The sequence below is a fragment of the Callorhinus ursinus genome, unplaced genomic scaffold, assembly GCF_003265705.2.
Source record: "Callorhinus ursinus isolate GAN/ISIS: 27379988/994484 unplaced genomic scaffold, GSC_fseal_2.0 scaffold10, whole genome shotgun sequence".
Taxonomy (NCBI): Eukaryota; Metazoa; Chordata; class Mammalia; order Carnivora; family Otariidae; genus Callorhinus; species Callorhinus ursinus.
Window position 1 is genome coordinate 53,784,337 of NW_027397072.1, and position 26,321 is coordinate 53,810,657.

A 26,321-nucleotide genomic window follows, 5' to 3' on the forward strand; every position below is an offset into this window, starting at 1 on the left:
AAAAAGCCCATTTTTAATTTACTGTTCATTAAGATGGATCATTTCTCAGCTCATACCCTAGTGTCTCCTTTTCAGGATTCTAATCTCTCTGCAAATGGATTTCCAATTGAAAGTGGATCTTTTCTTGGCACAATATGTTGAATACTGGAGTAGGAAAAAGTACAGCCAGAATAAATAAAGTTTGTGTGAGGATTTCCAAGATATCTTCTTGGCCAGGAGTGAGTTCAGCCTGGTGATTGGAGAACTAACCAAATGCTATTTTGTGCTAGGAGTACATAATTAACAAGCATTTTAAAATTAAATTTTAAACAACTGTTGTGGATTTTTTTCTTGTTACATAAGAGACATATGATTGTAGAAAACTTAGAAGAAAAAGTTAATAGTGGTCTCATTCAGAGGTAACTACTGTTAACATTTTGATGCGTTTTCAAGTCTCTCTCTGCATAAAAGGAGGTGTATGAAACAGAAATAGCATGGAGGTATTGTTTTGTAACTTTTGTAACTATATTATTAACGTTTTCCCACATCAGCAATTGTTCTTCTTTCCCTTCTTCACAACATTAATTACATAGGGGTAAAGTATCATTTATATAGCAGATTATCTATTGTTCAACATTTATATTGTTCCCATTTAGATGTTTTGGTTTCCTTCCTTGCTGCCTGCCTGCCTGCCTGCCTGCCTGCCTGCCTTCCTCCCTTCCTCCCCCTCTGTCCCTCTTTCTCTTTCTTTTTCCTTTTGCTATCATAAGCAATATCGGGATGAACATTCTTGTAGCCAAGTCCTTGTAAATATTCCCAATCATTTCCTTTTGAGGAAGTTGAAATGGAAATTCTGGGTCAAAAATATATAAAAGCAGTTGCCTCATTTTAAGAATTGCCCTTTAAAAGATTTAATGGTGTCCCACCAATGATGAATGAAAACACCTGTTCCCCTGTATTTTTTGCCAATACTGGGCATTGTATTGTTAATCTTTGCCAGGTTGATAGATTATTCAATTTGCGTGTCTTTGGCGACAGTTAGCATTTTCCATATGTTTGCTGACCACTATTGTTCTTGTAAATTTCCTTTTCATAGCTTTCATCCATTGATGTGCTCACTTTTTTTTTCTTTTACTGATTTTAAGAGCAGTCTGTATATTAAGGTTATTGACTCTTTTATATGTCTTTTAAATAATTTTGCTAGTTTTCTGTTCCCTTTAGATTTTGAGGGGACAGCAACAGAAAAATAAAAAATATGCTCCCAAAATATTAAATTTTCCCTTTATTCTTTCTCGCTCCAGTGTTATGCTTAAAAAGCCTCTCCCTGCTTGACAATTATGTAAATATTTATTTTTGTTTCCTTCTAGAACTTTTATAGTTTCATGTTCACATTTAAATTTTTCATCTGGAATTTGTTTTGATGTAAGGTGTGAGATAGAAATCTCACTGAATTGTTTTTCCAAGTGGTTAACCAGTTGTCTCAACACCATTTTGGGGGAATAATCCATTCTCTTCCTGCTGATTAGAAAGGTCACTTTATTTTATATCAAATTGACATAAGTGTTTGGCTCTGTTTATGGACTTTGTTTTTCCTGTTCCAAAACTCAGTGTGCCTTTCGTAGCACCGGTTATACATCGTTTCAGTGACCAATTACCGCAGCGCTTTTATACATCTTAAAAATCAGCTACGGCAAGTTTCCACATTTTTCTTGGCCATTCTTGAATGTTTATTCTTCCTTATAAAGTTTAGAATTATTTTGCTGACTTAAAAAGTCCCATTGGAATTGTTTTAAAAGCAAATATTAATTTGAAGACAACTGATGTCTTTACAATACTCAGTTGCCACTCTATTAAATAATGGTGAGAGTCGTAATTATTAATTAATACCAATAGCCAACAGTGATCGACTGCTTGCTGTGTGCCAGGCCCTGTTCTGAGCCCCACTCCCCACATTTAAGCCTCAAAGCAATTCATGAGAGAGGAGCTGTTATTGCTATCCTCATTTTACAGAGAGGGAAGCTGAGGCATGAAGCTGTTAAGTAACTTGCCATGGTCACATAGGCTTAGGCCAGGATTCTTTTCCTGGGTAGTTTTGTTCCAGTGCCTATGCATGAATCTATACTGCTTCTCCATTTGTTTATACTTTCATACCCCTCACCAAGTTTTGTGGCTTTCTTCCTATGTATCTTCACAAGTTTGGTTATATTAGTTCTTACTAGATTTCTTGTGTCATTGCTCTATTTCTCCTGGGATGCATTCTCGTTGATCATTACTGAACTCTGACAAAGCTACTGATTATTATAAGGTAGATAATTTATTTCAAAATCATCCAGTTTAATAACCTTCTTATTAGTCTAGTAGTTTATTGATTCTCTTTAGTTTTCCAGAAGGATATAGTCATCATTTTAAAGTAATGATGTTTGACCCCCTTTCCTGTACTTAGATCTCTCATTAGTTTTCTTGTGTTATTGTGATACCTATGGCCTTGACCAGTACGGTAGTCACAGTGGCTGCTGACATTTAAGTTAAGTTTAAATTTCGTTTACATGAAATGAAATTAAACATTCGGTTCCTCAATTGCACTAGCCGCATTTCAAGTCCCCAGTAGCCACCTGTGGCTTGTGGCTACCATTAGTTACCATTTTAGAACATTTCCATCATCACAGAGGGTTCTACTGGTGGCTGCTAGAACTTTCAGATCAATATTAAATAATAATCGTACAACAGGTTGTCCTGTTTTCTCCCCCCTAACTAGAAAGTGAATACCTCTACGTAGTGATTTACTATTCAATGATGTCAAGTTTTGGATTCGCATGTCAAGATACTTTTTTTATTGTGCTGAAAAAGTTTTATCGTATTCCTAGTCTTCTAAAAGTATGTATTTTTACAATTTGGAATGGATAATGAATTTTAATACCTTCTTGGCATAAAATGTTTTGGTACAGAAGAGACAAGTCCCCACTCATTCTTCAAAATTGTCTTGCCTGTGCTGGTGCTTTTTAGATACATTGCTGGATTTTGTTTGACAGCATTTTATTAGATGTCTTCAATGAGCTTGATCTCAAATATTCTCTACTTCTAGTGTCTTTGTCTAGTTTTTTTAAAAAATGAAGATTATGTAATTATAAAATGAATTAAGATTTTTTTTTCTCTATTTGCTTTGTATGTTTTAGATATGGATCATCTGTCCTTTACTTACTTATTTTTTTAAAAGATTTTATTTATTTATTCATGAGAGACAGAGAGAGAGAGAGAGAGAGAGAGAGGGAGAGAGGCAGAGGGAGAAGCAGGCTCCCAAGGAGCAGGGAGCCCGATGCGGGACTTGATCCCAGGACCCTGGGACCATGGGATCAGACCATGACCTGAGCTGAAGGCAGACGCTTAACCATCTGAGCCACCCAGGCGCCCTGATCCTCTGTCCTTTAAAGTCTTACAAAACTTGGGTGAAAAGAATCTGGCTCTGGTGCTTTGGCTGGATTTTCTTGTCTTTCTTTTCTAGTTCATGCATGTCATCTTCCCTTCTGTCTAATCACACTGCTAAATCCATCCATTAAATTGCAATTCAGTGAATAAACTTTTTTAACTCTAGCTTTTACACTAGATTCTTCTGCAGATCTGCTTTTGTTGAATGGTCTTCCCCTTGGTCTTACTGATCTCTCTACACACTTTAAATGCTTTTATTTACATGATCTTTCAAATTGTTCTCCAGTCCCTTTTTCTTGCTTGTTCTCCTCTTTGTTTCATCCATCTTCATCTGGTTGGGCATGTGGTGCTGTGAGCTCTTCTTCAGTGGGGGCTGTTGGCCGCAGGAGTGCTGTATGTTGGCTTAGGTGTGCATTGCCACTGCCAGGGCCAAGGGATCAGAATGGTCATGGACACATTCTGGGGTTTGTTTCCCAACTTGGTGCTTCTGTATCATCTGGGTGGTATAACAACTTAACTTTATTCCCTTGCTTCTTTGAGTCACTGAGCAGCTTTTCCAATCCCAGTTAATGTGTGGTATAGCCCTTTGGAGCTGAATTTCTGCAAGGGGCTCTCTTCTTGCCTGCTGCCTTGCACAAGCTGATGTCCTATGTCTGCATCAGTGTTGGGATCTCGGCCGGCAGACCCCCAGGACTAGAGCCTCCACAGCTTTGCTTCCTGCTTAGATTTTGCATTCCCTTTTTCATTTTCTACACCTGAGGGTTTCCTTCTTTTGAGCAGGGTCACACATTACATTTTTTAAAGGTTTTATTTATTTATTTATTTATTTATTTATTTATTTATTTATTTAGAGTGGGAATGGGGCAGGAGTGGAGGGAGAGGGAGAGAGAGAGACTCTCAAGCCACCTCTATGCTGAGCATGGAGCCTGATGTGGGGCTCGATCCCATGACCCTGAGATCATAACCTGAGCTGAAATCGAGAGTCAGATGCTCAACTGACTGAGCCACCTGGGCACCCCTGGAAATTTTAAAATCATATTTCATCCAGAATTTTTGGATCTAATATATTGAATGCAAGTCCAGAAATTGTTTTAGATTTCTAAATGGTTGATTCATTGATTTTATTTTTAAGCAAAGGAATGTGGGAGAGAAGTAGGTGTTATATTTAAATATTGGCATTTTGTTTGTGTCAGTACAATAAATGTTCATAGCCATTTAAAAACATATCTATATATCTGCTCTATATCTTTAATTTTTTTATTATTCATTCAAAGACTTAGAAAGTCACGTTAACATCTTCCACTATAAATCTAATTCTTCAATTTGTTCTTTTATGTGTAGTTTTGGCTTTATAGAATCTGCTATTGTATTATTTGTCAAGGACTATGGGGCCTGCCCCATGTTTGAACTGGCTGGAGCCACAACAGTCCTAGCTTCATTACTGGGCCATCGATTAATCTTTTTCTGATTGATAATGGCATTATATTATCTTCCTGTTATAAAATCTAATGCAGCATTTAGGAAAAAATCTTGAAAGAGGAAATACATACTATAAAAATGAAAAGAGATAATGTTTTAAAACTTGGGATCTAGAGATAAGAAAGGAGATTGGGAAAAGTAAAGGAATCTAAATTTATTTTATTTCACAGAGGTGACTCAGTAGAGACTGTTACATCCATAAGGTTGAGAGAAAAATGTAAATCTGACTATGTTGTATTTTAAAATTTATTCATCTCTTCTGTCCTCATAGTTTCTTGTTCATATCATTTACTGAATGGGAATGAGCAGGTGAATTAATGAACAAAGGACAAGTGTTTTTTTTCCAATTACAATATTTCCCCCTTGGGAATTTCTTTATTTATTTATTTATTTATGATTTTATTTATTTATTTGACAGAGAGACACAACAAGAGAGGGAACACAAGCAGGGGGAGTGGGAGAGGGAGAAGCAGGTTGCCCGCTGAGCAGGGAGCCCGATGTGGGGCTTGATCCCAGGACCCTGGGATCATGACGTGAGCAGAAGGCCGACGCTTCATGACTGAGACACGAAGGTGTCCCCCCTCCCCACTTGGGATATTTTTAATAACTGTATGTTTGAGTGTAGGAGAATTGTTTGCAGGATGTCATACGCCTGAGTCACTGCCTTCCTCTGCCCCAAACTGTCAGCGCTGTTGCAGCAAGCACAAGGGGGCTTGTGGCTTCAGCCAGATCCCTACCCCTATGACCTTTATTTGTTTTTGAATATGAATGAGGTGGAGAGCCTGTGCAGGTGTTTGCAAGTCTATATGAGGAAAGGAAGAGGGTAGGAAGAAAGAGGATGAGTTGGGTTTCCCAAGAGAGAAAATGTCATAGAGAAGCTGGAAGACAAGCCTTCAGAATGTCACTCTACAAATCCAGAGCACATCCGCAGTTCATGTTCTACTAACACAGTATCTCTGTGTAACCTTTCAGGCAATGGCCACGCTGCACCCCATTTCCATTCATCTTTAGAGCCGGGTTGGGTCTGAAGGCTCGCTTGTCTAGGAAGCCTACGTGGGAAGGCTTGACATCTTTGAGGTTAACCCTCAGGACTTTCTGATCTTAGATTTGAGATTTTGGCTAAGAAGAGAGGGTGGGTGTATTTGAGCGACATCACGATCAAAGGGAAGAGAAAGGAGGAACTCAGCAGAGTGCACAAGTCCAACCTTCACACTATTGACTAGTTGGGGATTTTTCAAAATGATTTCAAATCGCATGTACTTTTTGGGTATGTGAGAGCATTTCCAAGTATCAAGAAAATGAACTGAATGTTTCAAATGTTTGGAAATATTCCAAGGCCAGGAATTCCAGATGTTTGTAAGGAAGCCAGTACCTATCTCTGTTTAAATATTCAAGGGGGTTTTAAGAGGTTAAGGAGGAAAAAAGCCATGCCCCTCAATTCTTCCTTTCTAAAAGCAAGACGGCACCTATGCCATAAGGCTATGAGGAGGCCGACCCTAGAGTCACAGTCGAGTCAATAACCGTGCATCTCCCCTGCTCCTTGAGCCTCCTCCCTCCCACAGCGACTGTGGCACAAAGATGTGAAACATTTAGAAGGACACAGCATTACACAAAATGTAGTGTATTCTTACCATTTGTCAGTGCAGATAGTGAATAATAACCAGGGCTCCTGGCCATCTGTCCTCCCCATAACCAGACTTCCCCACCTCTCCTGGACAGCCGCACGAGTCACACATGTCTTTAAATTAAGAACTTGCCTGCTACAAACGTCTTGTAAAAGTGCCAGTGTCATAATTCATTCTTCGCATGAAACGCACTTCGTTTTCCTTCCATATTCCTGTATTTCATGTCAGGTATTCACTGTGATGAGACTTTCTTGGCCACTCGAGGCAAGAATCATCCAGATTGGAAAAACTTCCAGAATCTACACAGGCAAGCCTAATAGTTTGCCTTTTGGTTTGTTCAGAATTCATAAATTTAGACCATCTATTTTTCACTCTTATGCTTGACAGTACCTAGTCCTTTGTTAAGGAACACCCAGCTTCCCGAGCTTTAAGCACCCAGCGCCAGCACTGCCACCAGAGAGAGAGACTTAGCGCAGACCTCGGTGGACTGAGACCCAGGTGCCCTTCTGCCTTTCCTGACAGGAACAAGGACAGCTTCCGGGCCAGACAGGGCCCCTCGAGAGGCCCGTCCAGCAAGGAAGGCCCTTCTCCGTGTGGTCCCCTGTGCGGGACCAGGTATATGGCAGATGGAGCTGGGGCCCCCCCTCCCCAAAGCAGGCTGAGCAGACCCACAACTCTGCAAGAACTTACTGAGGGTGACTGACTCGTTGATCTTGAAGCTGCAGAGGACCCTGTCCACGTTTCGGGCGTGTCGGAAGCCGTTTCCTCTTACAACTACTTGAAATGATTCTGAAAGGAATAAGGACAAGTCACGTCATCTGACTGCAGTCCGTTAACCTTACGTTTTCCACCTGCCCTGACGTAGGGCATTTGTTAACTGTTTCGCCAGGCTTAAAATATTTGGACGCTGGCTCAAGTTGGAACCCAAAACCACGTGGGTGCCTTTTACCACTTACTTACCACCTCCTTATCACTAGGTGTCCACGAGGAAGGCGTATGATGTCTTACTTTGAATTCCTACCTTCTTGCTTCTTTGCCCTTGGTGTTCCTCCTACCTGGAATGCCCTGCTTCCCGCTTCTCTGTCCATTCAAATCTCACCCGTCTCTCAAGTCCTGGCAGTTTTAAAAGCTGTGACCCCTGCAGCCAGGGGGGCCACAGAGGAGGGGGCTTGCCACCTCTCCTCCAATCAACTCAGCATCTCTTGTGTCTGGATTCCCCTGAAAGGATTTCTGTAGAGCCTGAGGTGACTAAATTTTTTATTTTTATTTTTTGAAAATCACTGTCTTATGGCATCCACAGTCTGTCCTGAATGGTGTGGTAAGGGATTTTGCACTGTCTGGTGGTGGTGTCTTTTCTTCCACCACTAGAGAAACGTTGCATTAGGTCAGGAATGATTTGACAGTGCTTCAGGTCCTCCTGTCTCTAGGACCTAGGATTATGTGGGAATGGTTGTACTGAGCAACAAATCAAAATCTTGTTTATCCAGTGGCCACTGTCCAGCATCATCTGCTTGAATGGACGATGGCCCCTCAGTGTAGCACTGGCTTCTCTCTAAACAGAAGAGAGAATATCACTTGCAGGTCTCTGGCCCTGCATGTTAATTTCACATTGCCATAATGCGTGGTGAACTCATACAGGTTAAGAAAATCCCTATGGAATAAAAATAGTGATCTTTACAATAGTCTTACAAAAAGAAAAAAAAACAGCGAAATTAGCTGAATGTTTAGAAATACTTGCTTAAGTTTGATAGTAACTAATAGTCCACGCTCTATTTTTTTTTCTTTCTTTTTGGTCATTCTTTTGTGTATAAAAATTGGGGCTTTGGGTAATACTGGGTGGCATTTAAAAAAGAAATAGACTAAAAGTCAGAGGGAAAAGGCAATATTTGTGAAAGTGGATCCTGAACTGTAAATTGCTATACAAAGGGACATTTTTGTTGGAGGAAGACTAGAAGTAGAGAACTAGACTCTTCCAAAGTTTAATAAAATGTCATGAGTGCAAGTCACCTTCATTCCCAGGAAACTAATTTAGAGATCATATATGCCAAGGTAATATTACCGGTTACTAACGGCTCCCTCACTGGGTGCCAAGTCCTGTGCTAAGCCTTGTCTATGTCCAACATCATTTCAGCCTCACCACAGCCCAGGGAGGTGCAAATGAGAAAACCGAGCCGAGTGAGGTTCGGCCATTTGTCCCAGATCTCACGGCTTGTAGCTGTCAGAGCAGAGTGGGGATCCAGGTGTGCCGGGCATCACATGCCATGCCCTTAGGACTCGGCCATTATGCTGAAATGGATCCTCATCGTCTTTGACGTGTGACCAATTTAGAGACTGATGCTGTGATTTTTAAAAGGTTTGTTTTATTTTAGTTTTAGACAAGTTTGCAGAAAAGTGGGGCTGGCCCGGATGGGGAAGCAAGAAGCAAGAAATTGAAACCCAAGCAAGAGAACCCGGAGGTACTGTATGTGCCACAAAGAATACAAATTAGAACAGAATGCTTTTTGGAAGCACAAAGGACCTTAACAATAAGGAAATTGAGATTTTGACATTTTAAATGACTTGCCCAAGGTCATGTAATTTGTAAGCAAAACAGGGAGTATCCAAGTGTTCACTGCTTTAGTTAAGGTCGAGGGCAAATGGTTTTTCAGGATCACAAGTCCTATGAATATTAAGGATTAACATATGCATGTTGATGCATGTGCACGATTGCTAAGTTTAGAAGGATGGACTTAATTTTCTTTAGAAGTCTGCCAGGCATGTGGCTGATGACGCAGTTGCTTCAACAAGCATTCTATTAAGTGTCAAGCATTGTGGAAGAATCTTACTGTATCTTATTTACTCATTAAGCCTATAGAAAGCCTATGGAAAGCTATGTCTGCTTTTTATTTTGAACGTCAGACATCCAGCAATCTGCCATTGGACACTTTTGCTGATGCAACATGTTTTCGGCCTCACTGCTGTGCTCCTTCTCTTGTTTCCTCAAACATTAGCGGAAGGAGACAAGACTCTGGAAATGCAGGCCCCGTGCCAAGCTCTCTTCTCTAACACCATGTTCTAGCATTACCAGTTCAGCTGCTGAAGCCTCTGTAAAAAAAAAGGCTGCCCGCATGTCTGCTTGGCCTGACCTCAGGGTGTTTAGAAAGAAAGACAGCCGGAATCCATGACGTGGCCGCGGCGGAAAGGGAACAATTTTAACCCTCTGGGCCTGGGGAGAAGATGGGGGGCAATGATGCTCATGGAAGCACAGCAGAGCAGAGGCGCGCTCCCACCCTGCTGGGTATGGTTTTGTGCTCCTGTGCACATTTGGTTTCCAGAAGAGCCCAAACGTCTGACCCTGCAGCCCGACTGGAATGTCAGCTCGTCACACATACAAGTTATGTAACAAAACTCTGTCTCCTGAATCTGCCAGCAAGTGAGAACCAGGACACACCAGAACCAGGACAGATGATTTAAGTTCATGTATCCGGAAAGCCCTAAACCCACCTTTCACAATATGTAAAGCTAAGTGTTTTTAGGCAATTTGCCTGTTGGGTGACTGCTCCTACAAGAAGTGCCGAGGGATTGGAGGGCTTTAGGGAGGAATTTCTACTTGAAAATGATCTTTGATCCAATGTTTTAAGATATATATTCTTTGAGGTGTATGTTTATTATGATTCTTTCGTCACTTTATTCTCAATTATAATTTAAACTTCCTGATGGTAGAGGCCATCATTTCTGTTTCTTTAAAATTTTTGACTGTGCCTAACCCAGGGCTGAGTCAGCCTCAGTATTGGCTGAATAAATTAGTGACATATCTTGGTATAGAAACGGAATAAAGAAGAAGGAGAAGGTCGTCCTTTATTCATGTATGGTCAGGTCTAATCCTGCTTATTTTCTGAGGTTTCATAAAGTCAATGAATGGAAAGATGCTCAACACCATTAATCAATAGGGAAATGTAGATCAAAACCACAACGAGATACCACTCCATACTCACTTGAATGGCTGTAATAAGCAGAATGGACAAAAACAAGTGTTGGTGAATAAATTAGAACCCTCATAGCTTGCTGTTGGAAATGCAAAATGCTGCAGCTGCTTGGTAAAACAATTTGGCAGCTCCTCAAGAAAGTAAATATATAGTAACCTTATGACCTACAAATTTCAATCCTTCGTATATATTCAAGAGAACTGAAAATGTATGTCTACACAAAAACTTGTACGTGTATGTTCATGATAGCATTATTCACAATAGCAAAAAAGTAGAAACAACCCAAATGTCCATCAACTGATGAAGATGGTATTCACCCAATGGAATATTATTCACCCGTGAAAGGAATCAAGTTCTGACACATGCTATCACATGGATGAAACTTGAAAACATTATTCCAAATGAGAGAAGCCAGACATGAAAGGCCACATAATGTATGATTCCATTCCATTTCATTTCCGTATGAAAAGTTTAGCAAATCCATAGAGAGAGAAAATCAACTGGCAGATGCCAGGGCTGGAGGAAAGGGGAAATGGGGAGTCACTGCTTAATGGGAATAAGGTTTCTTTTTGGGGTGATGAAAATATTCCGGAATTAGATAGTGGTTATGGTTCTACAACTTTGTGTATATAATAAAAATCACTGAATTGCACTTTTTGAGAGGGTGAATTTTATGGTATATGAGTTATAGCTCAATTAAAAAAAAGAAAAAAATAAAGTGTGTGAATAGTTGGATAAACTTATTCTATTCTGTTCCCTCCTTTTGTTTCTTTTCCTTTTTTTTTTTTTGAAAGGTGGAAAACATAGTTTTGAGATGACCTCAATAAAGATCACCTATTATTCACTGTATCTGAAAATGAGACATCTGTATATTCTCCATTTGCTCTAGTCACCTTAGACTTTTGTGCAAAATTATTGCTACTAATGTTTCACCTTGTGAGTTAATTCAAATTTGCTTTCCTATTAGATGCTTAATGTGACATGAAACATATAATAGAGACTGATGTGTGTTAAGTGTCTTCTGATACTTATTCTAGAACTTTTTAATTTTATAGCTGTTTAGTTATAACAGCATTAGTGAAGTAAGGTATAGCTGACATATAATAACTTGCATATAAAGTATATAATTTGACAAGTTTTGACATACGTATGCAGTCATGGGACAATACCACAATCAAGACAGTGAACACATTCGTCACTCTCAAAAGTTTCCAAGTGCCCCTTAGTAATCTCTCACTCCCGCTCCTCCCCAGGACCGAACAATCACTGATCCCCATGCAACCACTGATCTGCTTTCTGCTGTTTTAAGATTATTTTGCATGACCTAGAATTTTATGTAAATGGCATCATACAGTAAGCACATTTTTTGTTCGGATTCTCTTACCTGGTGTAATTATTTTATTTATTTATTTATTTTAAGATTTTATTTATTTATTTGACAGAGAAAGAGAGAAAGCGAGAGAGAGAGAACGCACAAGCAGGGGGAGCTGCAGGCAGAGGGAGAGGGAGAAGCAGGGCGCCCAACGCGGGGCTTGAACCCAGGACCCTGAGATCATGACCTGAGCCGAAGGCAGACGCTTAAGCGACTGTGCCACCCAGGCGCCCCCCAAGTGTAATTATTTTAAAACTCGCCCATAATTATTGAGATTCATATATAGTCTATTCCTTTTTATTGCTGATATCATTCATTGTATGGATAAACCACAATTTGTTTATCTATTACCTGTTGATGAACATGAGTTATTCACAGATTCTGGTTATTGAAAATGAAGCAGTTATACACATCTGTGTGCCAGTCTCTGTCTGGACATAGACTTCCTTTTCTCTTGGATAAATACCTGGGGGTTGGATGGCCAGGTCAGATGATAGGAGTATGTTTCATTTTTAAAGAAGCTGTCAGGACTGTTTTCCAAAGTGATTGTGTCATTTTACATTTCCACTAACAGTGTATGAGAGTTGTTCCTCCAAACAGGAGCATCTTTAAATGAAAAGGAAGGGACCAAGCAGAGGATTAAACAAGCCATTCTAAAGAGGTGCCTAAGGGCCACGCCTGAGCTCTTTGAGAAATAATGAAATGTGAAAGAAATGAAACCACGTTCGATGTTGCCTAAAAGTCTCTGTTTTAAGCATCTAAGGCCAAATGGTAAACAGGAGGCCTAAAACCGCCTTCTTTCTGTGCGAACCCGCCCAGTTTTACCACCAACAGTGGGAAACAACACAGTAGGAATGGTACAATTGCTTCTGAAATGACAATGCGAGGAGCTAAATATAATCTCCTTCTGTGTCTGGACTGCAACAACTTCATGTGTAGAACAGTTGGCAGGTTGCACACTTGATTCCAATTAGCTCCTTCCTGGAGAACTTGCTTACAGAGAACACTGTGAGCGATTCCAGTTTCAGGCAAACCGAGTGGGACCAGAGGGAAGTAAGACTCCGGCAAAGGGCGCGTTTCCTGGAGAGGAGCTAAACGAGGCAAGGCCAATCTAACAAGGGGGCAACTCTCCTAATTACAGAGGCTAATCGGCAAAAATATTTAATTAGGAAACTTTTAAAAGAGAAGCAGCACTATTTAAAAAGGAGGTAATGTCAAAGGTGCCCGAAAGGCTCTCCCTACCTCTCTCCCTACATGTTTTGGAACAGGAACTGTAAATACAGTAAATACAGACATAAGCACCATGCTAATAGTAACCATATGCTTGGCCTGGGTATTGGGGTGTAATAGGGAATGGCGGGGGGAGTATGGTGAACTGGAAAGAGTCCATGCTTCTTTTAAAAAGAGAAGTTATTCAGTCTCCAGTAATCATCATCTTGCAATAAATGCAGGCCCAGTGTTGCTAGATTCGATTTTTCAAGACAAGGGGGAAATCTGAATTTTTAGATAAAATCAGATTTTTAAATGGTAGCAATAAATTTAAGTTTGTTTGTTTGTTTTTAAATGTAGTGTGGATCAGAAAGAAACTGTGTGCAGAGCAGAGAGGGCTTGTAGGCTGCCCATTTATAACTTCTGGCAGTGGAGGAGTTCTGGGAAGGCTCTCTCTCCAAATAGTTAAACTCATGACATTGAATGAAATTCTTTTTCATTAGAGCAGATTAGATACTCTCCTTACTCCCTTTCCCCATTAAGACTTCCTGTTAAAATGCAAAATAGTTCCAGGTATACTGGATTCTTTGCCATTTAAAAAAAATCAGCCATTAATGCCTTAGCTGAAATTGAATTAAGACTTTGGAAACTTAAAGTTATAAAGAACATCCAGAGGGGGATTGCATATGGTTACAGATGGCCACTGCTCACATAACTCTACGGGTGGAGAGTTCAGACCATCCACTCCACTGCTGGAAGTTTTAGTTGTAAATGTTCCATGTGTTAAGCCAAAATTTGCCTCCCTGATTTCCTTCCCAGCTTCTCCATGGTGGTCTCCTGAAGCTACACATCATAAGCATAATAACTCCTTTCCACATGGGAATTCTGTAAATATCTGAAGATGCTCTTGGAAGTGTCTCCATTCTGTGTGTAAATCTCCGTGGTTACTTCAGTCCTTCCTCATTCCACCAACATCTCATTACCACTCCTGCTGCTCTTTGAGTGGCTCTCTGCTACTGTGTCTCACGTGTGGTTTGTACTTTATCTGCACACAGGACTATCTTCCAGAGCAGACCGTGAGTTTCATGGGTGGTTGGGAGCAAGCTCTCTGCATTTGTGTACTCATGTCTTTTCATATTGCTCGGTACATCGTAGACACTAAGAATTGATGGAAAGAAAGAAGGAAGGAGGCTAGGAAGAAAAGAAAAAGGGAAGGAAAGAAAAAAGCAAGCAAGGAAATGGAAGGAAGGAAGGAAGGGAGGGAGGGAGGAGGGAAGGGAGGAGGGAGGGAGGAAGGAAGGGAGGGAGGGAGGAAGGGAGGAAGGGAAAGAAAGAGTCATAGAATTAATTTTTAGCATTGTTTCCAGATCCACCATCTCCTCTTCTATGGGCATGCCTTTGTCAGTGGCATTTTTAAAATGTGGGACTTGGAGCCATGGTCTGAACATGGAATAATAGGACATGAAATTAGCTCTCTTAACCTGGACACTGGATGGCTGTTGATACACTCAAAAGATTATGTCAACATTTTTTCCCCTCAGAGGTATTCTTGTTGGCTATCAAGATAGCTATCTTTCTCCTTGTTTTTTCTTTTTCCCTGAAAGAACGGCTACTAAGTCGGGTCTTCCTAAACTGGCATTTGAACCCAAATTCCACACTTGGCATTTGTCCCACTTTGCAGACTGACCGACCTATAAAGATCTGTGTTGGATCTCAGGTTTGCTGTCCACCCAGTGCATTATCTCGTTGCCTCTCTCAGAGCTCAGTTTGCTGTCAGAACCACGGCTGATGGTGAGCTGTCGGTGAGAGCCAACTGAGATCATTGTCTTGGGGGAATGCAATTGTCAGCATGGCGTCTAGAGCAGGACAGGCCTGGGTGGAGCTCCGCAGCAGGGGCTGCTCTGGGGGCCCGGGAAGGAATGCAATTCACAGAGAGGGGTGGGGCTGAGCAGAAAGACTTCTGATGAAAGTGAATTTCACCTTTTTCAACAGATTTTTCTAGGGCTCGGTCCCACCATGATATTTTAGAAATGCGGACATTCCGTTACTTCCTGTTTCCTTTTGCGTCCAGCACATATTGAGTTAATCATTTTGCAGGTACTCTAGAATTTATCAGTGTTCTCCCCAATTCTGTTTCAGTAGAGAAACACACAGGCATGTTTTTCTTATCTGGATATGTTATCAACATCAGGATTCTCACATTGACCTTCAATCCTCACTACAATGATGTTGATGATAATGCCACCTTGTTCTGTAAAACAGTTTGTGCTTTTCAAAGCACTCTCATGTAAATCCCTGGGTCTTCGCAGTAGCCTAATGAAAAGCACAGAGCGGGTATGCTCAGGTCTACCTGACAGGTGTTCACTGCCGTGGGCAATGAAATGGGTGCCAGTGCTTCGGGAAAGCCACTTACTCCAGAGAATGATCAGCAATAGATCTTCGGGGAAATCCATGGTAGAACTTCTGGTGTCAGGGTATCTTTTGGAAGTTTCCTTTTCCCCTTTGTAAGTTATTCTCTAAATAGCATGTTTTAATCCTGAGGATTCTCATTCAAGAGAGGTGGGAGCTTGTCTTTTTCAAAAGCTAGGGCTAGCTTCCTTTATCGTGCCTTGTATTAATTTTTTCTTCATAAAAAATAAAGGAAATAGAAGTGCTTACTCTGAGGCAGGAAATTATAGCTGGTCTGTAAAACACGCAGTATTGCAGATAAGCCAGAGATTTAAAAAATATCTAAAGAAAGCTTCCTTGGATCAGACTGACCAGAGATTTGCCTATTTTATTGGTTCTACCGAAGAAATAGCTCTTGCAATGATTTGTCAGTTGAATTGCTTTCATCTGTTTAAATTCATTAATGCATTTTAATCCTTTTTTCTTATATTTCCTTAGTTTAAAAAAAATCTTTTACTTACTTCTTAATTACTTTTTTTTCTTTTCCATTTCGTAAGAAACATTACAATCTATGAATTTGCTCTTGTGGACTCTGGTATTTCTGTGCCATATTCATCAAGTTTATATATGCGGTGTCTTTATCGTCTCACATCTCAATGGTATATAAAGGAGATGCTGGTTTTTACTACTCTTTGATTCAAGAATTATTTTGGAAGATATTTTTCTGTTGTCCAGCTGGTGGAGATTTGGTTTTTATTTTGGCCTTGTTCTATCTTTGGCCATCAGTTTCTGATTTTGCTTCATTTTAATTAGATAGTTCAAAGGTACGATATTAATTTCTTACAGTTAAGTGAAAGGAGTTAATAAGGGTCAAATAGGCAAAAATCAGTGCATTGTTTGTTGAAGAAATAATGAATCGAGGCATTAAGCCAACATTCATTGACTGACCATGTATTAAGTGCCAGGTACTCTGTTAGGCAGATAAGAGTCTTTGTCTGCAGGAACCCTACAAAAGGGGAATTGATTATGTTATGAATTAACAGGAATTGTATTAATTGTCTTCAGACTTTCTGATTCGCTATGAGGTTGCAACATATCCAGTTTGCATGTTGCTAAACTGCAAGTCTGGGTTTTCTTTATGAATGGGGTAATTGCATAATTAAGGAACTTCCCTATTATCTAATTATTTGAAAATGAAGGACCTATACAAATAGGAGAGGTGGATTTACCTTGAGCTAATGAACCCTAATTGAGGCTCCTCACTGCAAAGACCTCCTATAAGGCCCTGGCACTGGGAACATGTGAGCATATGCTTTTGTCAAATTTGAGAAGGTAAGATTTTTCACTTCTTTTTCTTAACAGGTTCTCCTGGATCAGCTCCACTTCTTTTCAGAGCAGGATGTTGGTGGTGATGTATGGGAATCCAGTATTTCTGCAATACTCTCGCAATTAGTTCCCATGAAAGAAGAGGATTTGGACAGACTTTTTCAAACAACTGACATGTTGCTTTTTTCCTTTCTTTTTCTCCCTAGCAGCAAATTTTTTTTAGCCATTTCTACTCCTATTTCCACCCTCCCCCTTCCTGCCCTGTCTCCCCACCTCCCCGCCAATGAAATAAATGTGATGTGAATTCAAAATACCATCATTTGTATGAGACCCTTTAGCACTTAATTTACCTCCTGCACATATGGTGGATGGTTCAGCTGCTAAAATTTCGATGCAGGACTTCTTCAAAATCTAGAAAGAGAGGAAATCAAAAAGTCAAAGCACAGCTTATTTTATTAGAAGCAGGGTTTTGCTTTTAGTTACCAAGACAGGTAGGTTCAAGGACATTATGTTGTAGTGGGTGGATGGGTGGTAACATCTTTACTCATATTATTAACACCAAACATTTAATGAGCCAACATTGTGCTAGATGCCTCTGGGTGTCCCCAAAGCCATAAGAATTATTCATTCATTTGTTCTTTCAGCAGATACTTCTTGAGTCTATGATATGCCAATCTTGGTTATGGAGAGGTTTAACATCTGGTCAGGGAAATGGGACTTAAACTAGAAAAGATAAATAATGATGGTTTGTCATTGAGGTAGCTGCCAGGGTGAAGGGGCAGATGGTGGGATCTGCAGAGTTCATAAGGAAAATCACCGAGGGCTGGCACATTGGGAAGGGCTTCACGGGAGCTGTGGGCACTGAGGGTAGGACTCCGTCAAGTGGAGAGGAGGGGGTTGGGGGGGGTTGGGATCCAGGCAAGGAATGGCATGAGCAAAAGCAAGAAAGTAGAAATACATAAACCTCTTTAGCTGGAACAAAAGGAGCTGGAAAAGTAGAAATAAGAGTGATAATAGTTAAAGCTGGAGAGGTAGGATGGAGAATCATTTTTTGATTACTCAGAGTTCCCCTTTTTGTTAGAAAAGCCTGGAAAGATGTTTCGGGAGAGGACATTGAAGGCTGCTTGTTGTGCCTCACTCTTTGGACCCTGATAGTCTTACTTAAATGGAAATGCACTCTTCTCTCCAGACGAGCGTCTTGTAGGGCTGAGAGGAGAGTTTCAAGGAACCAACCCCATGACCGCACAGGGAGTTAATCAAGGCCGCTTTGGGCCAAAGCAGGATATCTGCCTGGTGGGGTGTAAGCTTCTCTCCACCATTTATGAAACCCGTGTCTTGCTGAATACTGATTCTCAAACTTCATCCAAGCATTTTAAACAAGTATAGGACACTGAGTTAATTTACCAAGCAAATGAAATCTCTTTATTTGGGCCTTACTTAATTTGGAAATTGAGGTGGTTCAGAGGGCTGAAGGAAACCATTTCTCTATTTATGAAAGGAGCATTTGTTGAAGGAATTAATAGTGAAATTATAACATTTAAAGTGTAGAAAAGAAAAAAAGCATCTTTTAGCATAGAGAAACACCCGTTTATTTGCACTGATGTACTTATATATGCTTCTTTGTCCCAGCTGAAGTGATACAGACACCACAAGATACAATCAAATGAAGGATACAATAAATTGCAAAAGCGGAGGATATGGGTTAAAGGAAAAATAAGGGGAAGAAGAGGTAAGGAGTGAGAATAGCATAGAAAAAATATACTGTGAAGAGCTTATTTCCTTGCTAGGAGTGGCTCGTGGATTTAGTTCTAAGCTTTCTAGTAGCAAATGAGAAGAAGGTCAGGCAATATTTATGAGATTCTCAATCAGTGGAATAAAAACAAATCAGTTTCTCAGAAGAGATAATATTTACCCATTCCAGAGAGAAAGCTGGGCGTCCTCATAGAGAAGCATTGTGAAAGGAAATGAAGAACATGCTTCAGAAAATCTTTATCTGATGTACAGAAGACAACACACTAAAATGTAGTTATTGAAACAGGCTCTCTCACAACCATGTGTTTTAGGTAAGTCTACAGACGCAAAAGTCGTAAGAAGCACTATTTCTTTTTTTTGACAATTCTAAAATTCAGGTTTCCAGCTAACTTTTCCTGACATTCCTTCCCACTCTTGTACAATTTAAAAGCATTTTCATACTTTGATTCCTCTATTTGTTTTCAGCTTCTACAAGATGCCACAGTAGGGAGCAATTTGTTCCTTTTTGTCAGCACTTGCCTAATATCTTTGGCCTCTGGTTTACCCAGCCACCCACCCACCACCCCGCACTTCAAACACAGGGATAGAGTCAGATCCCCACTGGTGCCAGGGCCTGTTCCGACAGCAGAGCACACATGCACCGAACTCCCCAAATCTGTGCCCATCTCGGGTAGAGCGTGTGGTCCTCACACACCTGGCCCTGGGGAGCTGGTATTACCCCTGAGTTCCTGAGTTCCCTTCATTGTCATTCTGAATTGGGATCAGGGACCCCAAGGATCTACGTGGGGCATCCGGGTTTCCCTGCTGGCTTCTCCGTCCTCCCCATTCCAATGGTTTATCCAGCCCTTTAGGTCTCTTATGTAGGTAGCAATGTCCTAGGACAAGGGCTTGCCAGAATCCTAGTGTGCAGGGACTCATATCCCAAAAGACAACTGTCCTACTTGGACAGTGAGGACTGTCCACACCCTCTCCCAACCAAGTTTGCTGCCTGAAGGGCCACCTCAGCCCTGGCCGCCTTGACTGAGGGAGGTAGCCACCCTTCCGCATGTCCTTAGGCACAAATCTCCAAACAGGACACATCAGAAGAAACAGAATTAACCCATATGGAGAAACTTAGTAAACAGTGGCATTAGAACAACACAAAGCTATTTTTTTTATGTTTTGAATAAAATTCCTCAGGCACTTGGCATCTCTTAATAAATCATTTTATCATCCACAACTAAAGATTTCAAAATAATCCCAGAATAAAAATTGAGCTATTGGATCTATCTTGTCCCCATTCCCAAACTCCATCAAAACACATAAATGAAATTTTCATCCATGTAAGTTCCTGACTTTGAACTAACTTTAATACTTAACCAGAGGTTGGTAAAGGAAACACCCGTGAATCTCTGACCACAAAGACACACTAGCAGGTTTTGTCATAATAAACACATGCTGTATTATTCTCTCAGAGTGTCTGCAATTAGTTGATAAATCTAAGGAGTGTATGAAGGGCCAAAAAATGTCAGCCAAGCACTGTGATTCAATCCAGTAAAAACACAGCTTTCCCAATCTTAACTTAAAACATCTGGAAGGGATGCATTGTAGCCAATAGAGCAAAATTTATCAGTGAGGGGGATGGGCAGGATTTGTCTGGGACTGTGGCTTCTATTAGTTTGAAATGTCTGGTTTCAAAAGGTAGGAAGTCACGATGGCAGTAGGTGGATCTGGGGGGGGTTCCCTTGGTTATTAGTAGCCCAGACTATAATCAGCCTGTCTGAGCTGCAGCAGACAATAGATCAGCTTAGGGTCTGGAGACTGGATGGGGGTTGCGGGGCAGGGGAGCAGAGGATCTTTCCCCCACTTGGGCAGTGGTAGCCATGGAAGAGGTGCAGATACAGCACTGGGAAATTGCTTGAGGGAGTGGAACGGACTCACACAGGGTCAGGGTGATGTCAGAGATGAGAGTACATTGGCTTCTGATGGAGACTGGGCGAAGACCACCACATGCCTCAAGTATAATCCAATGTGAGGAGTGGGTCTTGGCCCTGGTTCTGTACTTACCTGACCTATGGTCCTTGACATATCCTTTAACTTTTCTGAATCCTAATTCTGGGGAGCAGTTTAATATATGGAGTATAGCCTGGAATCCGGAATCAAATTGCTTGGGTCAACTCCCTCATGAGCAGTGTGACCTTGGGCAAGTTCCCCAACCTCTCTGAGTCTCTGTTTCCTCACTTGTAAAAGTGGAATAAGAACAGTACCTACTGCATAAAGTTGTTGAGTTGGGAAGATTAAATGAGATACTACTGGCACGGCCCATAGCACAGGGCCTGGAACCTGGTAAGTTCTCAACTAATGGTAACCATTATTCTTAAGAACTTGGGCTTTGGAGACAGATAAGATACATTTGGGCTCTGAATAGATTTATGTTCACATCTGAGCCCTACCACTTTCTGCCCATGTGGACTTGGACAAGTTATTAAAGCTCAGTTTCCTCTTCTGTAAAAGGGGGCTAAGAAACACTGACCTCACGGGGCTATATGATGGTAAAATGAATAATTGATATAAATGCAGAGACATTTAGCTTGTAAATTCATTTGGACTTCGGTGGTCAAATTCACATGGGATTGGAGAGTCAGAAAGGGAGTGAGATCAAGGAAAACTGGCAAGTTTTTTGTCTTATAGACAGAACTAGACAGATGTGATTTGTCAGTAGATAGTCATTTAACAACCCTTGGGCCACAGCCACCAAGTGCCCTTCATGAAAATAAGGCACGAAGAAATGTGCTCAGAACATTCTTAGCAGTAAAGCACTTAGGAGAATGTCTGACATGTATTTGGTTCCAGACAATGGTAGCGGATACTATGACTTTTGGTAATACTATTATTGCTACTTCTCTTGGGCAGACAGTAGCTCATATATGCTTCTAACCCATCACCCACCACTGGCTCCTGCTTAATCATACTTGCTGGGAAAAAAACCCGAAAGATGGCTAGTAATATTTTCCTGTCATCTTTTGGACAGATTTCAAAAAGAATATAAACAGGGAAGCACATTTGAAATCCATAAAGAACTGTAGCAATGCGATGTGTTGCTACTGGTATGGTTACTTTTGCTCATCTCATTAGATTGTTGGGGGAGTAAGAGGAGAAGCAGATGTGAAAGAACTCTGCCAAGTAATAAAAATGATTCAATATATTTAAAGTGAAATCTATTGTGGACCTGTACAGGTTGTATATAAGAGTTTATTTTTTCGGTTTCTAAAACTAGTGTCTTTTTTCATAAAGTTCACAGTTTCTGCCGAGATTTCTCAAGAATCCTTAAATAATTGTGAATACTCACATAGAGTTATCAGGAACCCCCCCTTACCATACACATCCCTAATTTTTTTTTCCTAATTGTCCTGCCTCCTTCCCCAATAAACAATTGATTTTTATTTACTTGGCCATGTCCTGTTAAAAGATTTTTTTTGTGTCCGTTAATAAAGACCAGCCTCTTTTTCCATTCATAGTATAGGACCCTTTTGCTTCCACGCATCTGTCAGAAAGTCTTTCAGAGCACGTTTCTTAGTGTCTTAATTGTCGTGAAGAGCACATTCTGGTTTTTTTTTTAAATTTTTATTGTTATGTTAATCACCATACATTACATCATTAGTTCTTGATGTAGTGTTCCATGATACATTGTTTGTGCATAACACCCAGTGCTCCACGCAGAACGTGCCCTCTTTAATACCCATCACCAAGCTAACCCATCCCCCCACCCCCCTCCCCTCTAGAACCCTCAGTTTGTTTTTCAGAGTCCATTGTCTCTCATGGTTCGTCTCCCCCTCCGACTTACTCCCCTTCATTCTTCCCCTCCTGCTATCTTCTTCTTTTTCTTTTTTCTTAACATATCTTGCATTATTTGTTTCAGAAGTACAGATTTGTGATTCAACAGTCTTGCACAATTCACAGCACTCACCATAGCACATACCCTCCCCAATGTCTATCACCCAGCCACCCCATCCCTCCCACCCCCCACCACTCCAGCAACCCTCAGTTTGTTTCCTGAGATTAAGAATTCCTCATATCAGTGAGGTCATATGATACATGTCTTTCTCTGATTGACTTATTTCAGTCAGCATAACACCCTCCAGTTCCATCCACGTCGTTGCAAATGGCAAGATCTCATTCCTTTTGATGGCTGCATAATATTCCATTGTGTATATATACCACCTCTTCTTTATCCATTCATCTGTCAGTGGACATCTTGGCTCTTTCCACACTTTGGCTATTGTGGACATTGCTGCTATAAACATTGGGGTGCACGTACCCCTTCAGATCCCTACATTTGTATCTTTGGGGTAAATACCCAGTAGTGCAATTGCTGGATCGTATGGTAGCTCTATTTTCAACTGTTTGAGGAACCTCCATACTGTTTCCCAGAGTGGCTGCACCAGCTTGCATTCCCACCAACAGTGTAGGAGGGTTCCCCTTTCTCCACATCCCCGCCAGCATCTGTCGTTTCCTGACTTGTTAATTTTAGCCATTCTGACGGGTGTGAGGTGGTATCTCATGGAGGTTTTGATTTGGATTTCCCTGACGCCGAGCGATGTTGAGCACTTTTTCATGTGTCTGTTGGCCATTTGGATGTCTTCTTTGGAGAAATGTCTGTTCATGTCTTCTGCCCATTTCTTGATTGGATTATTTGTTCTTCGGGGGTTGAGTTTGATAAGTATAGATTTGGGATACTAGCCCTTTATCTGATATGTCATTTGCAAATATTTTCTCCCATTCTGTCGGTTGTCTTTTGGTTTTGTGGACTGTTTCTTTTGCTGTGCAAAAGCTTTTTATCTTGATGAAATCCCAATAGTTCAGTTTTGCCCTTGCTTCCCTTGCCTTTGGCGATGTTTCTAGGAAGAAGTTGCTGCGGCTGAGGTCGAAGAGGTTGCTGCCTGTGTTCTCCTTTAGGATTTTGATGGACTCCTGTCTCACGTTTAGGTCTTTCAACCATTTGGAGTCTATTTTTGTGTGTGGTGTAAGGAAATGGTCCAGTTTCATTCTTCTGCATGTGGCTGTCCAATTTTCCCAACACCATTTGTTGAAGAGACTGTCTTTTTTCCATTGGACATTCTTTCCTGCTTTGTCAAAGATGAGTTGACCATAGAGTTGAGGGTCCATTTCTGGGCTCTCGATTCTGTTCCATTGATCTATGTGTCTGTTTTTGTGCCAGTACCATACTGTCTTGATGATGACAGCTTTGTAATAGAGCTGGAAGTCTGGAATTGTGATGCCGCCAGCTTTGCTTTTCTTTTTCAATATTCCTCTGGCTATTCGGGGTCTCTTCTGGTTCCATACAAATTTTAGGATGATTTGTTCCATTTCTTTGAAAAAAGTGGATGGTATTTTGATGGGGAAGCACATTCTGGTTTTAAGATGTTTGGAGCTTGAGGTAGGCTGGCCCAAGGTTAGTTAACTACCTATTGACTGGTTATGTCTGTGTAGTTCTCTAAGACAAAAACTTGGCACCTGTCCTTAATCTCCCTGTCACCTTTCAAATCTAATATAGATTTTGCCACCCCACCTATGGCCTGGTGATTTTACCAATGAAATATTTCTGCATCCATCCATAGTTTAGTAGAAACTGCCATCCTTCAGAGGACTGATCATGGTTGATAATTATATATTTATTATTTTGATTGTTTGGTCATTATCTATCTTCCTCCTAAGACTACGAAGTCTAGAGGCGAGGAATGCATTTGTTTTACCCAACACTACATCCACAATGCCTAACCTGGCACATAGTAGGCATTTAATAAATATTTATTGAATAAATAAATGAATAAATGGCATATTTTCTGTATGGCTTCATACACTAGCATTACAGCATATTAGGTTATGGCCTTCCTTTATCTCTATATACAATCTTAGGGTCTTTTGAATAACAAGGCCATATTCTGCATCTTCTAACACCTCCCTTTTCTTATTAAGCACCACCATCTTTGGGGATTGCCTTCCCAGATGGCCTATTTCAACACCTCTATTTTTTTTTTTTTTTTAATGGCTTACACCAAAAATGCTGTAGGTGTATCATGTCCCCGTGTCTAAGATCTGGACTGGACTACTTTGTAAAAGGCCTTGACCCCTTTACTTGGGAAAATGGAGAGGTCTGGGCTTGGGGGATGGGACTCAGGCTCCCACAGAAGGCCACCTATTGTGGCAGATAGCGGAATGCACATTGGATAAGCCTGGGGACAACTGCTTTTAGAAAATGCCTGGCCGCTTGGGACATACAACTGTTTCATCCATGCCTTCAGGACTGGCAATGTTGTCTCCATGAATTTTGACTTTATTTGATCTCTGACAAAGTGTTTATTTTTATTTATCTATTTATGTATCTAATTTATTTTTTTCTAAGAGAGAGAGAGAGTGCAAGTAGCGGGGAGAGGGGTAGAGGGAGAGGGATAGAGAGAATCCCAAGCAGGCTCCACGCCCAGCATGGAGCCCCACCTGGGGCTTGATCTCACGACCCTGAGATCATGACCTGAGCTGAAACCAAGAGTCGGCTGCCCAACCGACGGAGCCACCCAGGCGTCCCAGTTCTACCAAATCTGAATTTAAAATAAGAAGCTACTATCATACCCTCATCTTTCCAAGATTTATGTATGGTTTTACGTATACTCATATATTATACCAAATGAAAACTCTAAGATGCAAGAAACAGTTTAAGCGGATTACTGAATTTTGGACAATAGAGCTTATCCTCAAAATATGCAAACGTTTTTGTCCGGGGGGTGGTGGGAGGGTGACCCAGCTCACTTAAATAAATGCAACTCTTCCCTCAGTTCGTTTCGCACTCAGTGAGTCTGGTGTGAAGGAGCATAGGACAAACAAGTTCCTGAAACTGAGGAAATTCATTTTTTCCCGACTAAACCACTTTCCTTTCCTGTTTTCAGAAGGAAAGCTCAGATGGCTGCGAACTCCGAAACGTGGTTTATTTAGTAAGATGAGCCTGTCAACCCCCAGAATATTGGCGAAGTCAGATGCCCTCTTTGAGAGCTGAACCCTGCAGTGTTTCACTGGATTTTGTTCTAAATTCTGCTGTCGTTTTTCCAGTGGGTCTTAGCAGACTCCTAGTAGGAGGAGGAACCGAAGGAGGAGTGGGGGTGGCCTGAGGAGTGACTGGACATGCCCCTCCGCGATCTTGGTAACCTCATCAAGCTATGGGAATTTTTCTTACATTTGGACTCTTCAATAAGCTAAACAAATAATAGCTTAGTTGAAATGGCCTGAATGTCTGCAAAGTCTGAGTCTAATTAATAATCGTGGAGGCCAATGTTTTTTAAAGAGTTTCTGCTCGCTACAGAAACTACAGTTGATTCTATTTATGTTTTGTGTCCAGGCCTGCTAATGTGAACGGAGCCTCAAATGCCATCGTTTATAGATATGATCTTGGAAGAGAGGGTGGGGGAAGGACCGAGGGGATTTTACCAGAAACGGAGCCACAGAGCTGCCCACTTGTCACACAGGTCACAGATGCTATGCAGCTCTGTGGGCTGCTCTGTAATGAGAAAGTACGCAAAGCATATAGCACCAGACGCCATGAAGACTACAACAATGGGGCAGTCTGTGTGACGGCCCTGCTAGCATCTGACCCGGAGGGACGGCAGACAGCATTAAGAAGACCCAAGTGCCAGGCAAATGGTGCCAACGATTAGTGCCACTGGGGTTCAAGGCAGGGAGAGTTCAAGGTGGAGGAGAGACCAGGGCAGACTCCCAAGAAGAGAGGACTCAGCTGGGCCTAGAGGTCCAGACAGGCTTTGAGACAGGATTCAGATG

General features: G+C 41.1%; 1 protein-coding gene across 1 annotated transcript in view; it reads right to left on the reverse strand.

Annotated features, from left to right (window-relative positions):
* Positions 1 to 26,321, reverse strand: part of ANTXR1 (ANTXR cell adhesion molecule 1) — a 215,675-nt gene that overhangs the window by 124,264 nt on the left and 65,090 nt on the right. The window contains exons 9-10 of the mRNA XM_025868548.2: positions 17,117 to 17,177; positions 7,197 to 7,295 (exon numbers count right to left, since the gene is read on the reverse strand). Of these exons, the coding sequence (XP_025724333.1) occupies positions 7,197 to 7,295; positions 17,117 to 17,177 (160 nt within the window). The remainder of the gene's footprint in view (positions 1 to 7,196; positions 7,296 to 17,116; positions 17,178 to 26,321) is intronic.